Source organism: Mugil cephalus, chromosome 18 (assembly GCF_022458985.1).
Source record: "Mugil cephalus isolate CIBA_MC_2020 chromosome 18, CIBA_Mcephalus_1.1, whole genome shotgun sequence".
In the NCBI taxonomy this organism is placed as follows: domain Eukaryota; kingdom Metazoa; phylum Chordata; class Actinopteri; order Mugiliformes; family Mugilidae; genus Mugil; species Mugil cephalus.
In genome coordinates, this window is record NC_061787.1 from 10489187 (window position 1) to 10504409 (window position 15223).

The window sequence follows — 15223 nt, forward strand, 5'->3', positions numbered from 1 at the left end:
CTCCATCTAACCAACCAGCCCCGAACAATTCGTCTTGTTCCCTCACACAAAGCTTTAGCATCAAATGTGTTTAGAACTTTGCGTGAGCCCTTAAACATCAGTGGGCAAAAGTCTATTTTTCCATTTAAAGTTTACTCGTTCTGAGGAATTATATTGGAATGAGACACCGAGACAGAATGTGCTGACTCTGTGAATGTGGCCGAACCACAGATTGAAGCGCTGCTCAAAACAGACAGATCCTATTATCACACAGTGAGTGAGAAGGGGTTTTCTGATAATACTGAGGCGGTTTGTTCGGTAATATAATTATTTTAGCCTTAAATAAAATGTGCAGCGCACGGCATGACCAGACTCCAAATGTGTACCAAACGATATGTCTGTTAGGGCCTGAACTTAACACAACGAGAAAGACTTTGGTGAGTTTAGTGAAGTTTGGTGATTTGTCAGGCTGCATTTGTGAAACATTTTATGTAAGGATGAATATATTATTAACATCCAGTAGCAGCAGGAGCTCCTTTATTATTCAAAGCCACCACAGTAATTTTTCCTTCCACTGTATCATTTCTGATGTTGCAATGACGCAGGTTAATGGTTGGGTCTGCGTGGACAGCAATATCTGAAGGATATAATACGGATTAGGAGCCAGTTCTTGCCGCAAACAACCACTGATGCATCGGGTCTATAATTTAGAAGTCCTCTTGTGATGCTCCATAACATTTGTACTATTTCCTTTCGGGTGGATATTTTCCATTTAACACATGCAACTGAATTGGACATTTTGGAGACATTATTCTTTTCAAGCAAGATTCAGCCACCTCTATAAGAAACATACCAGCTACTACTGTAAATACGATGTTGTTCTATTATGGCTTCCCTTTCAGGAAAACGTTTATGCGTACAATAAAACTAAATTTTACAGGAAAATAGCCTTATCTGTGATTTCGGCACTGCACAGACTAGTCTACTAGTCGATTAGTTGACTTCACTGCAGTGCCATGACGCTTTAAGCATCATGTTGACCAGTCACAGATCACGTGACGGGGTGGAGGACAGGTGAGGAACAGTCCGAATCCTCTCTTCTTGCTGGAGAACAAGGATTAACCGCATTTTTACCATTAAAGTACCATTAAATACTACTGATGGTGCTGAGTTGCTGCCTGTTTTTATACAGGCTATACATATCTCCAGTGCACAGTATGTAGCATGCAAGCTGTTTGCTCTCAGTATATGTATTCAGGTCAAGAATATAGATTTTATTGTTGCAAAGCTTTGCTTTCCACTGTGTTTTTCTTATAAGCGACTAGTCGATGTCGACTTTCACCACATAACAGTTGACTTTTGTTGTAATTTTATCTGCGTTTGACGATGCAGACCTTTCAGGAGAGCAAAGACTTTTTCTGTATGCAGACAGTGTCACCGCCACCCTCTCTGCCAGTCTAACAGCTGGACATATAATTTTTTAGGGGTCCTCTTTGGACAGCGTACATTTTTCAAATTGAAACTTTATATCGTCATGACTGGCTTATTTTTTATTTTTTCTCATTTATTTACTTTTTAGTTGGGAGTGCTTGGACTTGCCATAATGGGACCGAGTCACTCACCAAAGTGCAATTTTGAGCTAAAAAGGGGGGCTTTAAGGCAGAGTTTTGCTCAGCCATCTGTGCACATTAGAGCTGAATATCTTCTCCCGATCTCAGCAGAACAATCCTCGGCTTTCTGTGCAGATATCTGCTATTATGTCCGTGTCTGCGCATTAAAGAGTGTTTTACAGCTTGCCTCTACTTGCCATTAAGATGCCGTTTCCTGTGCTGCATTGTTACGAATTGCTTTTACTGCGCGGCCCTTTTCTCACTGTACAGTAGTTAATTACAGCTGAATCCTCATTTCTCCACTTGGCCGCGGCTTCCCGTAAAGCCCTTTTTACTGGCCTCTGCCTCCCCTCTCAGAGAAGCATTAGTGTGCTGTTCAGTGGAGCGACGTGGAGGGAAAATCTCCTCCTTTTTTGGTCACTCTGTCAGGAGATAAATATTAGCCAGGAGTGCAGCTTTTTTTTTTTTTTGTGGGAACCAAACACTGGCTAGAAGATGAGTTATATGAAGTTAAAAATGGAGACAAGCTCCCCGTGACTGACTACTGCTGTCTGAGTCAGAATTTAATGACGGCTTGTTGAAAATTGACCAAATCAAAAGACCACCAAAAGATACAAAAGGACCACAGACAATGTCCTGCAACGTCACCACAAAGGAACACATATTGCCAGCAACCAGGATTTCAAATCCATGCATTGTTCAGATCTCAGCAGCCAGTCTTCTCAGAATATTCTGTCCTCGCATGCATACATTGCCTGCAGGGTCACTAATGACTCGTGGACAAAGTACAGAAAGAAAAAGAGAGTGAATAGGGAGTCTGACCTGGCGATGGATAGTGTTATCTATGCAGCCCTTTTCTGGCTACCTCTGCAGAAGGTTGGATCCATGGATGGGTGACTGAGTGGGAGTCCCCAAGTTCAGGCTCGAGGCCTTTGGAACAGATTGTCTGTTTCTTGTTGGAAACTTAACCAGATGGCCACAAACTGATACAAAAGTATTTTCTGTTATTTCCATAGTATAAAGGAAATCCAAGACCTCAAATGCTCATCACTAATAATTAGCTGAGTGGTGAAGGTGTTTGTTCTTATGGTAAATATGGAGAAGGACAGTGTTTTTGCAGCCTTTCACTCCTGCAGGAGTCAGTAGGTGGGTTTAATCAAACATGCAATAAGCTACAGAATACATTGAGATCCAAACACACGTGGAACAAAGTCACACAAGTTTAGGTCTCAGCTGCCTTGTCAGAACACTCTCCTGTGCTTATTTCCAAATAACTAATTACGAGATTAAGTGCGCTCTTGCAGGGGCATCACACGCAGGGTCACTAATAACTAGCTGACGGGACGGAGGAAGAAAGGAGAGAAAGAAAGAGCGGAGAAGGTGTTTGTGCTGGTTATAAATAAGGAGATGGACAGCGCTGTTTTTGCAGCCCCTCTCGCATTCCTTGCATAATAATACCCTGTTGTCAAGAAGGGAGGAAGGAAGGAGGGAGGAAGGAGAGGGGAGGAAACTGCGCCGAAAGAAAAGCAACTGATCCAGACAAGTTGAATGCTCTGGATTTAGGGGAAGCAGCGCCGAGAGGGAGGGTGGAGGTTTTTACTTTGTGGCGTGTAGCTTTATTATTCCTATATTTTATTATTAATTACTTTTTTTTTCTCCTTTGGGCATCTTTCTGACTTGTAGAATATAAACTGCTGTTGCATCAATATTGCCGGATCATCTCTGAATGGGCGTTATCGTTGACATTTTTTTTTCTTTTTTTTTTTTTTTTAGTCATGCCACGTTTGAGATTACGCGTGTGATGGGCTGAGCATACACTCATCCACCTCCTGCTTTGTCACTCAGCTGCTGTCTGCCGCTCTGACCGGACTGACCGAAAAGTTACCGAAGTTCCTCTTCTACAGTTTCAATTGGTTTTTTGTTTGTTTGATTATTTTTAGGAATGCTCAGATCTCTGTGGTCTTGACTTTTCCTCCAGTCCCCTCCTCTCCAAGCCTGTCCGCCGGTGGCGCGCCCCGCTCCAGCATGCAGGACTGAGGTCTGAGGTATGGCATCGGCTGTGTTTGAAGGGACGTCGCTGGTCAACATGTTTGTCCGGGACTGCTGGGTCAACGGGATCCGGAGGCTCATCATCAGCCAGCGCGGGGAGGAAGAGGAGTTCTTCGAGATCAGGACTGAGTGGTCCGACAGGAACGTTTTATACTTGCACCGGAGTTATTCCGATCTGGGGCGGCTCTTTAAAAGGCTGGTGGAGTCTTTCCCAGAAGACAGAAGAGACCTCTCCAAGTCCCCTCTGATAGAAGGTTGGTGTGATGCCAGATGACAGAATGTGAAAGGAAGTGATGACAGAGCCGCAACACAAATAACTCAACTATTAATACAGGCGCGTTTTATATAGCTTTACTCAAAGGGAGGGGGGGGCCCTTCTACTTTGTCTAGGGCCGTTTACTTGTTTTTGTTATTGGTCATCTGCAAGAAACTTTAAACTTTTTCAGCCAAAACCTTTAACATATTATTTTTTTTACAGTTGTGTACGATAAAGAAAATATCACTTAAAAAGCAACAACAAGTAATTATTTTTGTTTGCTCATGTATAGAAGACTTAAATGACTGAATTTTCCAAATTATTTACATCATTCAACAAGACGTCTCCTTCTATCACTTAAATTCTCCTCACTTCCTTCCAGCATAAACGCACTTGTCATGTCACTTGGATTATGTGGTAGAAAACATATTTCTGTTTTTCTCCAGCAGGCACAACAGCTGCTGTTTTGAGCTCTTTGTGCATTTTAATGGATTAAAACCAGAACCAGTTGTCCAAGTTGAAGTATTTAATTTCAAATTTAGGCCCTCAGCTTTGGGCCGTGGGTGGTTGGTAACGGCGTGGGGTGCTTTTTGCGTTGATGCGGGAGGCTAAACAGGAGAAGAAAACCAGCACAGTCTGGGTTTAGGGTCACCACAGCCTACATCTACATGGGTTTGTTTGGACAGGTTAATAATGAACTAAATCCACTTCAGCGTGTCACATTAGCGGACCTATCTCAAGAGCAACGTGCTGACAGCTTCTTTCTAATGCATGTCAATATTTAGGACTGTGAGCTTTGCTCTCATGTCTCCGTGGCCAAAAAAACTGATTACATTTGTGGACATAGTTAAAGTACCAACACAGACTTCCACATGCAAATCATCTTTCTTTTGTTTTTTGTGGCACTGGAGGAGAAGTGCATGGAAAACTGAGGCCAATCCTTAACTTGAAAGCAACAGAAGAAGCGTTTGTATACATTGTGCAGGTACTTAGTGCGAGGGAGTTCAGCAAAATAGTTCTTCCTGCGGAGGCTGAGATGTAGATATCTAGGTTTGACTCACAAGTTTTAGTTAGTTCGCTCTGTTGAGGTTGCAGTTGGCGGGGCTTTGCATTCTGTAAGTTGAACCCACTGCACTCTGGGTTTGGGTCTCACACTGTTGCACCCTGGCATTGCCACAGATTTGGCAGGCCTCCGAGCATGTTCTGTGTTTATGATCTCCACCCCTCCCTCTCTTCCTCCCTCCCTCCCTTCTGCCCAGCAGTCTTCTTGGCACTTCCCTTTCGTCTCTTCCCGCTGATACAAATGCTTTGGAAACATCTCTTTAGTGGCGACTGGAAAGCTTTGCTTCCTGCCCAGCCGCAGAAATATCTGGCAGAACTGTTGACAGCCCCGTCAGCGCGCTGAAGTTGCACTGTGGGACGAGACGTTTCGGACCTCGTGACTCACTTCTCGTTTCTTTATTCTGTCTGTGACCCTTCCCGCCGAGCTACGGCTAAATGATAAATGGGGCCTTGACATCTGAGCTGAAGCAGACATCTGTGTTACTTTATTGACTCTGGCTGGTTTCAGCATTTCATTGATGCATAGCGAACCTCAGGGTTAATAACATTCTCCTAATGGCCTTTCCTTAATTCCTACCTCTGCTCAATATTTCATTTGCATCCCTTTTAATTGCCTCTCGGGCTGAAAGAAGAAAAAAAAACACAATGCCGTGGCCTTTCTCAGTCTACTTTGCCACAGTTTTTGTCTCCGGGCCGTGTTTTCCTGTCTCTGTGCTGCGTCTAGGCAACAAAGAAGGCTTGCTGAGCCTCACACGCTGATGTCACGATGAGCAAGAGGGTGAGTGGGAGAAGAGTGGACTTCCCATATTTAGTCCCGGCGGCCTGCTAAGCCCTCATAAACGCTTACCTTACATGTGACCACAGAGTGAACACAGACAGGAAGTGATTGCTCACATTCCATGTGAAGTAGATATCATCAAGGAATGTGGACTGCGTCAGAAATCGGCCCCTCCTCACGTACACTCCTTCATTGCTGCCTGCAAAAGAATGGCAGCGCGGAGGTGGACATGCTACGGACGAACTTCTCCTTTCTGTTTTGTGTGTTTGTTAAAGGTCCATGTCTGTGCATGTCAACATTCATTCAGTACCATAATGCAATGTTACACAACGTGCTTAGTTCAGTGTATAGTGAGAAGTAAATAGACCTTTTAGACTCATACAAATCACATGCATGCTGGACGTGTTGAGCCTTGTCCACATATAGAGCGATTTACTTGCTGCCCAGTGTTTGTTGCCGATAGTTGGCAATGCTAGCGCACGTTCCAGGTTCTGATTACTTATGTGACCGTCTTGTGTATCTCCCACTTGAAATGCTTCCAAGTGAAACAAGCAGGACAAATATAATTAGTGTGTGGATGCTCTTCTTGCCTCCATCGCTTCCCTTACACATGTCTCCTCCATCTGGGTACACCAGATTTGGTGGTAGGAATCAAAGTTGTGGACGTCTTTTCTTCGCGGTGAACATCCCCTGTGTTCGCTCAATCAGCTGTATCGATCGATCCCATTAGCTTGCGCCTCAGAGTTGAGATCAGTTAAACACGGAATTCGTTTCTTGACGCCTCAAGACACTTGCAGTCTCATCCTGTGTGTACACCCCCTTTAGACGCATCTCTTCATTAAACACGAAGTTCCCAGTCAACAGCCAGCTAGCTTAGCTTAGCTTAGCATACTATAACGACCGCAAACAGCTAGCTTGTGTCTGTCCAGTGGTCAAATAACCGCCCTATTGACATCTCTCTAATTAACATATTTGTTCATTCTATACCAAAACTAATGTAAAAATGTTGCGGTTTCACACGATGCACATGACGTTACCGCAGACTAAAAGTGGTTGCCTGAAAATCATCTGGCATTCATGTCCAATTTTGGTTGGGACTAATCGACTGTGTGGATTTGAGAATGAAGCCAGGATGCAAACTGGCTCTTGCTTTCTTTTTTGCCAAGTGCAACATGGTGAATATCTTCCTGGGGAGACTTTAGTTATTCCGTATTGAGCATAAGCCGATCCAAGCTCTACAACAAATTAAATTCTTCTAAATCATAAACAGTTAGGTGCAGCTTCCAGACGCTTAATGACGCTTATTTCACTCTGTAGGGAATAAGTGTTGATATTATATACAGCATAGAATAGCAATTACAATACTGATACTACTGCATACCAGAAGGGAACATTGCAGCTATGTACTAATATTGAGACATTCTGTTTCTGATGATATCCTCTGACTGAGGCTTCCAAAAATAACCCGTCGGCCAAACTGAGGCGGGTTAGTGGTTGAATGATTCAGTGCTGTGCTGCTAACAGGAACTTATCAGATCCTCGCAGAAGACGTTCTGTGAAATGTGGTGCTCACAGCATCTGATGATTGTTTGTCGATAGCGCGTTTGAGGAAGACGCGGAGGCTGCTGAGCTCATCTGCCGCTGATGTGTCATTATGGCTGGGAGATGAAGTTACTGGTGTCGTTATCACTCTGCAGCACAAAGGTGGCAACAGCTAAAGTCGCGCGCTTTTCTTTGAGAATAGAGATAATTAAGAGCAAGGACCACTGTAGCCGAGAAGTCCATGCAGGAAATAGATGATTATCGGTAATTGGAAGAAATACTCTCAGGGATCACGATATCTTCTTTCTAACGGTCAACCCGCTAACTGGATCAAAAAAAATCAGAAATCTGTGTTTTTTGAATGATTGTCTTCTGTGTAACGTTTCTCTTGACATAGCGGTGCTTCCCCCGCTTCCTTGTCTGGGTTTTATTTTAGTGGATTGTCATGTGATACAGTGTGGGAGCAGTAGGAGGAGTGTCACAAGGAGTCTAGTGGAGCACTGCGATTTTGGTGTTGTGGTGACTGTTTTTTTATTTTTATACTATGTCCAAAAGTAATTACGGGAGTTGTTGCACGTCAGTCACTCCAAAATCAACTCAGTTCATACACGTCCACTCTGCAGTCCACTGTGTTTTCTTTAAAAACAGACCAGTGTGACACAGAGTGACGCCCTGCACAGACAGCAGAAGTGTTGAGCCTGCGCTCTCTAACCGAATACGTCAAAAAGCTTATTGAATCTGCTGTGGTTAGCTTGATCAAATCTTGTACAACCAGCAATTTGCTACAAAATGTAATTAATGAAACCTATGTAGCTGATTTAAATACGGCTGAAAACTGCATGGAAGACTCAAAATACAGTGAAGTCATGCATCTTTGGAGAATACCATAATTTCTCAATGCTTATCAGTATTGTCCCTAAACTTTGTGAATGATTGACACCCTTTTCCATGTATGTGCCTGCACCCAGTAAATAATGTGCAGTGTATTCATTTGATGCGTAACATTAGCGCGCCACGTCTCAGATGTGCAGTAATCTATGCTAACCTGTTTACAAGGACATTAACTGGAAAGATGTATGGCTCGGTTTAAAGGCTCTGTAGTGTAGATAAGTCATCATATCTTTTCAAGGCTTTATCTTTGAAACCAAATGGTGAACCATCAAACAACAATGACGCAGATTGAAACTTTAGTGTCTCATATTCTTAACTGATGTTTTCTTGAGTATACTGCCCACTTTTGATACCCAAGATGTTCTTTCACTAAGATATCATAGGATTGTTGAACAGCACGCTCACCGCTCTTCATCTCTACCTTGTCAGACGACGCAATGAAAGCCGTAAAAGTTAAAATACTTCAACTTCAGTTGTTTATCCATAGTCAGTGTATTATCTGCAGTAGACGATGATTACTTTCAGTTTGGACAAGCGGACATGAAAGCCGAGCGCTAAACTGCTGTGGGTGTTTAGTCAGCAGCAAAACCTATTTTAGCTACATAAAACAAAGCCCACCCAAAAGATCAATATCAGTTTACGCGTATGCTATACTTAGAATTTTATTGCCACTTTGCATTGCCTTTTCCTAACGGGACAGAAGCTGTTGATCAATGTTTTCTACAAAGCCACCAGACAGAGAGAGAGAAAGGAAACGTTGCAGACGCTTTATCTGGTAATTTCTTCGTGTTGTTGTGTGACATTCGTGCGCTAACACATTGGTTTGGATCCAAATTACAATGTCAAAGCACTGAAGTCACACAGCGGTAAACCAGTAGAAACACTGTTTTTGTCAATGGAGTCTGGTGGCTTTGAAGAGACTGATGCACGAGTTCCCCATCCAAAAAAGGCTGTGTGATGACAAGGTAAACAGTGATTATATTTTAAATATAGCGCACACTTGAACTGATGTAGATTTTTTTTTTTTTTAAAGTGGGTATTTTTTTTTTTAGGCAGCTAAATATCTTTTTTTACTTCTGATCCCAGCAGCTCATGTCTTGGCTTCTGTGTTAAACTGTGGGTGTGCCAAAGACATCTGCTGTAAGTAATACACTGACTATGGAGAAGTACCTCTTACAACTCCACTTCAAAGAAATGCTACTATCCATTTAATGTATACACGTTAATGGCTTCTCAGATTTATTAACAGACTGACCACAGAGGGATATTGTTAGTCGAAGGAAAGAAGATGGCCTGTAGATCATATGATCTCCAGGCTGGGCAAGAGTCTCACTTGGTCACTAGTGATGATTTAACTGCCCAGTCACTCTTCACATCCCCCTGGCCATGATGTCATCAGCGTGGGCCATTATAAATGGATGAGGCTGTGAGTGTGCATAGTGTCGTTTTAGGCCCTCTTACTCTATGTAACAGTAGCCGCCGTGTGACTGCGTTTGGTCAGGAGCACTTACATGAGACAGAGCCTCATCAGTGTGGCTGCAGTGTTCATCGTTATTCCCCTCACCACATCCCTTCGTCAGCATGGAAGTAAATGATGCCTTGCTGACTGCTTGCTCACATGGGCGGCAGCCTTGTATTGCATAATGTGCTGACTCCGCGCTCCCGCTTGCCTCTTAAATCACATTTCTAATTTGATGCAGGATTATCTCGTTATCACAGACATTGTCCTACAAATTGTGTTTACTCTCCTGTTCCTGGTATTATCGCTGTCACACAAATGCCAACGGTTTAAATGGCAATTTTATAGCATCGGGCTGTTGCGCTCTGTTATTCCCTCCTTCACTTGGTGGGGTGGATGTGAAGGGGCATTGTCAATAAAAAGGTTACCTAAGAATTCACTCTTCTCTTGCGTTTGTCTGAACCTTTTACAAGACTGGAGATAAATTAAAACCTGCCTGGCATTTATGCCTTGCCCTAAAGACAGATAACACTCTGGTGGCAGTAAAGGTCATAACGTCTACTCTTATGTCCAGGGACAGAAATAGTTACAGTTCGCATTTTGATAGTGAGAAAGTTCCTTTTCTTTTTGTTTCTCATTATTTCATCAGTGGGTCACAGGCTCCTGTCGCCACGGTGTTGCTGCACGTGTTCATGGACTTTTTTTTTTACCTTCCTGTCACGTGATTTGATGTAAATGTGGCTCACTGCCTTTATATTCTGCAAAGAAGTGTCCCGTACATAGTATATAGTACATAATTAAAAAGAAGTTGGCTAAAAATGTGTAACATAGAATACAATGATACATTATATTTTACGCTTTATAAATACTCAAATGGAGGACAGTAGTTGCATGGTCAATGGGAAGACAGTGCAACAGTTAAATGAAAATCATCAAGACTGGCATTAGAGGTTTTTGACTGAATTGTGATTATGTTGAGGGTTAATTTAAGTCTTACATTACAATTAGATGCTTTAAGTCATTAAGCTGAGAGTCTTCTCTTATCCCGGCTTATAGCTCTGTGATGATGCTCTACAAAGCAAACTGGTAACATTGCCAATCCCTACAGCCAAGTTGCCAGTCACGATTATAGCTTAGCATTTTAGCATGTTAACATTTAATTAATTTAAAAAGACCTACAAGAATGTCATCACATTATTTCTTGTATTTAGTAATAAACCAAAGCACTGGCGTGGGTAGGCCTATTTCAGGGGTGCTGAAGCCCCCCTAAAATATCCTTAAGCCTCCCTAAATAATTTGGTCCTGGGGGCTAAGCCTCCCTGTCCTTAAAAATCTAGTGACGTCCCTGAACCAAAGTATATGGGTAATTCAACCGGGAGATGCACCCGTAACGCATCAGAATGTATGCACTTAAGTTCAAAACAATTAATTTATGTTTCATAAGTGGTTTTATGTCTGTGCAAAACTTCGTGGCAATCCATTGCATAATTGTTGAGATAGTGAAGTTGAATTTCAGACACTTTAACAAAAAAAAATTGTTTGCTATCTGTACCAAACACCAGCCAACGCCATTAGAAAACACCCTTTGTAAGCTAGTGTTTTCTGATGTCTCAATGTGTTTGTTTCAGGGTTGGTGAAAATCAAAGAGGCCAACGACATTGAGGAGAAGCTGAACGAGGTGGAGAGACTACTGAAGAATGCCATCAACATGCCATGCAAGGTTAGTGGTCACTAATTAAACGCTTGTGGCATAATTAGCCAGTTTGGAAACTCAGACATTCATGCTCAGAAACATCACTCCACAGTATTCCAGGTCAGAGGTGGTGTTGACGTTCTTCGAGCGGTCACCACTGGACCAAGTGTTACGGAATGACAAAGTCCACAGAATCCAGCCATGCTTTCAGAGTCCAATCAAGATATCAGGTACGTATTGTTGTGTAACACGCAGATGCATCTGCTGCTGATATCCCTGATGTCACGACAGGATGACTTCACGCGGCACTTTGTACTTTGCAGAAATCATGCGATCCAATGGATTTTGTCTGGCCAATACGGAAACCATCGTATTTGACCACAGTATTCCAGAAGAGAAGGAGAGACCTTCGTCCACTGACTCTGCAGAACACGCGTGAGTATTAAGATCACACTGTAGACCACGATACATGTTACTGAGCAAGATCAGCTGAAATATACTTCAACTGCTGCATCACTTTGCGTTTAGCTCTGATCTAGAATTAGAGGTGAGTTTTGCGTTTAATTGCCTCCAGCGTAAAGCAAGTTCCCCTCTTGCTTTCCCACAATTCTGAGCATTTCCATGTTTAGTTTTGAGAGTACAGTAATTACCTTGGCCAGTGAAGAGGTCCTCGTCCTCCACCCCTTTCAAACAACACAGGAAGTGTGTCTGAGAACCTCTTCCTTCCATGGGTGTGTGTAGGAAGCAAAAGAAGCACGCATTCCTCTTGGTATTGCACACAAAACAAGACCTCACATCACTTTCCAACCCCACCGCCGCCCTCTGACCCTGTCGCCATGGGTTGATGTAGTAAACACACTTATGTCAAACCTTTAATTGATGAAGTTGACAGCAGAGTAGATTTTCTGTCCTTGGAGTAACGTGTCCTTCATTTCATTGCCAGGTATGAGGACGAAACGGAGTTTTTGCCAATGGAAGCAGATGTGTGTGACGAGGACACAGAAGCGTATGTCACCAACCTGTCCTACTACCATCTGGTCCCCTTTGAGACCGACATCCTGGAATGAGGATTTATCGAAAAGATGCCGGTGGATGGAAATCCCATTGAGAAACGCGCAACTATGCAACGCTGCGTTTAGCTGCTCCAGTTCAATGCTGCTTATTCTTAGAGAATGCACCAAAACATTTGAGCACTGCTTTGTTTTCATCCAGCTGATGTGACATTGCCAGCGTGCCTCATCCAGAGCCTTACTTTCATCTTCTGTTGCCTTCAGACTGAGTGCTAACGGCCTACGGGAGACGTGGCGTCGCCGTGGAGGTCTTCAGCCCTCCGCAACATTTTCAAACATGCTGCTCGGGCACTTTAAAAGATTTGGAAGCTGTGGTTTAGAGTATGACTGCGAGCGTCGGAACTGAAGTTTGGAAACAATTGGACCATTCACTGTTTTTCTGTTGAATTTACCAGCATACTTTATTTGTCATTAAGCTGCTTTTTGCATCTTTTGTTGTCTTTGTGTTGAAACCTTTCGCTGAAGTGTTACCCTCAGTGTCGCCACCCTAGTGTTTGAGAGCTTTGAGGATACAGACATCAAGCTCTCTATGATATTATGGTGCAGTTTCCACCAGCATTTAGCAAATTCATTTTTGTTTGTGTACAAATTTAAATCTCATAGGATGACTCCTACTTTGTTGCAGGTACATGCAGTTGGTTTTTTGGCGCAATAGTGCTCCAAGAGTCGAGTGAAACTAAACTACAGACATGTACAGCTGCAGCTAAATATAAAACAGTGTTACAATGAGTGAATGTGGTAAAATGACTAAGCTTTTATGCTATCAGGCTATTGTTTGTTAGCAGAAGAATTTCCGTTTTACTTGTTTCTTGTTTGAAATTTAAAAAAAAAATTATTTCATTGCAATGCTCTCATTCCAAAGTGTGAATGTAACGCTGCCCTTTTTGGATGTCTGTGAATTTCTTTTTAGCAATGTGTTGTCGAAACGGTGAATTGTGTTAGACATGCAACCTGTGGTTAATGTTCGTAAACAAAATAATCTGATGTAATTTGAGGGGGTTGAAGACCGGCCATTATGCGGACGAGTGAATCATCTCACTGTTGCTGCTGCCGTCTAATGAGCGATAAAAGGGGGCAAAGAAAGCTTTGTTTGAAGCGTCAGTTGAGGTCATTTCGGACCCGTTCTATAAGAAGACATGAGTGGGTTCAGTTCGGTCTGAGTGAACGTGGGAGTCCGAAGCTCGGCCTGTGACGGCGAAACAAGTCCTCTCTTTATCTGAAAAAGACAAATGTCCTTGCTGTACTAGAACTTTCTAAAGCAAAAGTTGTCTGAAAAAAGGCAAACACTTGATTAAAATTCCCGCCTTTGTATATTTCATGGGCCACCGCTGTAAGTAGCGAGACTTTCCTTTCTGAAACTAGCACTCAGTGGAGCATTGTATGTGTTTTTAATGCAACTGAAAGGCTAAAACTGTATGTTTGTGTGAGGTTGGCTGTCGTTGGATTGACAGTTTCATCCCTGCAGCAGCCACCATGGACCTACAATGCAGTTTGACAGCTCGCGCCCACGTTTCTGCCCTTCTAAATACAAAAGCACTCAACCCTCACAAACTTGGCACACGGGGCTGCACCAGAGAGGTCCTCCGCATGAGTCTGTTTAGTAACACAGTCATGATCACGTTTCCCTCCCGTGAGAAAGTGCAGCTCTTTCACAGGGAACAGAATCATTTCATGCTTATTTTGTCCTTTTTTTTTTCTTTCTCCAAGTGTTTAAAATATTGTTGGAGAACTTGTCTCTCCCCTTTATTTAGCATTTGATTAACATGATTCAGTAACAAAAAACTGGAAATTCTCGTTCAAGTTTTTGTACCAAGGTTCAAACAAAAGTAGTTTTATTTTAATGAAAGTTCATATGAGTTCATATTTAAGGACAATTTGCCTATCTTGCAAGCTTGGTGCATTATTAATATTCTGCCACAGTCTCCATGACTGAAATGGTACTGAATTTAATGCAGTTGCAGTGAAATTGTGAAACATATCAATGTGCCCTATTGTGCCAGCTGGGGATGTTAAGAAGTCAAATGAAGAAAGTATGTAACATGTAATATGAAAATAAAAGTACATTTTATATATAATTTATTTTGTAAACAGCCACTCTGTGTAAAGCTAACCATTTTATGCCTTGTAATGTATTTTTTAGGTTTATGTCATATGTGAGATGGTGTGTAAAAAATGTCAGGATAAAGTTAATGTTAAATATTGAAGATAGACTATGTGTTGTTAACTTTAAAGCTGTTTAGACTGTATCAGATACAAATTATCACTCTAAAAGCTTCTCAAATGAAATAAATATGTTTTCAATATAAAATATGGTCATGTGATGTTTTTTTGTGGTATGTTAAAGAAACACACTTCTGGGTCATAGAGTAGCATTCAGCAACTCAGGGTAAAAAGTATGTTGCAGACAGCTGATTGTGGGTAAGTGTAATTTTCTATTTGAGTGCAATTAGTTAGAATCAATATTGTCAGAATATTTCTTAATTCTGATAGGGTTTGTAACTGAGAAAATATGCCAAATGATGAATTTACTTGTATGGTGGATTACTTTATTTGTAGTGAAGGACTTGGCTTGTTGCCTGTTGTTGTAGAGGGACACCTAGTGGTGAGTGTCGGTACTCATCCCTGTTTTCAAAGTATTCTGACTCGATGCAGTTGAATATGGTTTACTATTTGGAAAATAATCACATCTGCAAGGGAAAAAAATATTCAAAAATTATAATTTTTTTTGCCACGTTTGTCCCACAATTTCCTAGTCTGATCAACTACAGAGTAATGTTAAAAGGAGGGTGAAGGAAATGTCAAAATACGGGAAAATACCATTATTATTATTATTA

The 15223-nt window shown here is 42.1% G+C and overlaps 1 protein-coding gene across 2 annotated transcripts; it reads left to right on the plus strand.

Annotated features, from left to right (window-relative positions):
- The first annotated feature begins 2815 nt into the window (after window positions 1-2815).
- pxdc1b (PX domain containing 1b) lies at window positions 2816-14697 on the plus strand. Of its 2 annotated transcripts, XM_047567935.1 has the most exons (6): window positions 2816-3469; window positions 3568-3892; window positions 11255-11346; window positions 11432-11549; window positions 11643-11754; window positions 12263-14697. In XM_047567935.1, exons 2-6 carry the CDS (start codon window positions 3637-3639, stop codon window positions 12384-12386), a joined length of 702 nt encoding a protein of 233 aa, XP_047423891.1. In that variant the 5' UTR covers window positions 2816-3469; window positions 3568-3636; the 3' UTR covers window positions 12387-14697. The 2 variants fall into 2 exon arrangements, with proteins under 2 accessions (XP_047423891.1, XP_047423890.1); XM_047567934.1 differs by having other exon boundaries at window positions 2817-3892.
- The last annotated feature ends 526 nt before the right edge of the window (window positions 14698-15223 follow it).

Excerpts from the sequence above, each read along its gene's own strand:
- pxdc1b (XM_047567935.1), top strand. The coding sequence starts at position 3,637 with ATGGCATCGGCTGTGTTTGAAGGGACGTCGCTGGTCAACATGTTTGTC. Across the intron at positions 11,347-11,431 it reads CCATCAACATGCCATGCAAG|TATTCCAGGTCAGAGGTGGT; the intron begins GTTAGTGGTCAC and ends ATCACTCCACAG. Across the intron at positions 11,550-11,642 it reads GAGTCCAATCAAGATATCAG|AAATCATGCGATCCAATGGA; the intron begins GTACGTATTGTT and ends TGTACTTTGCAG.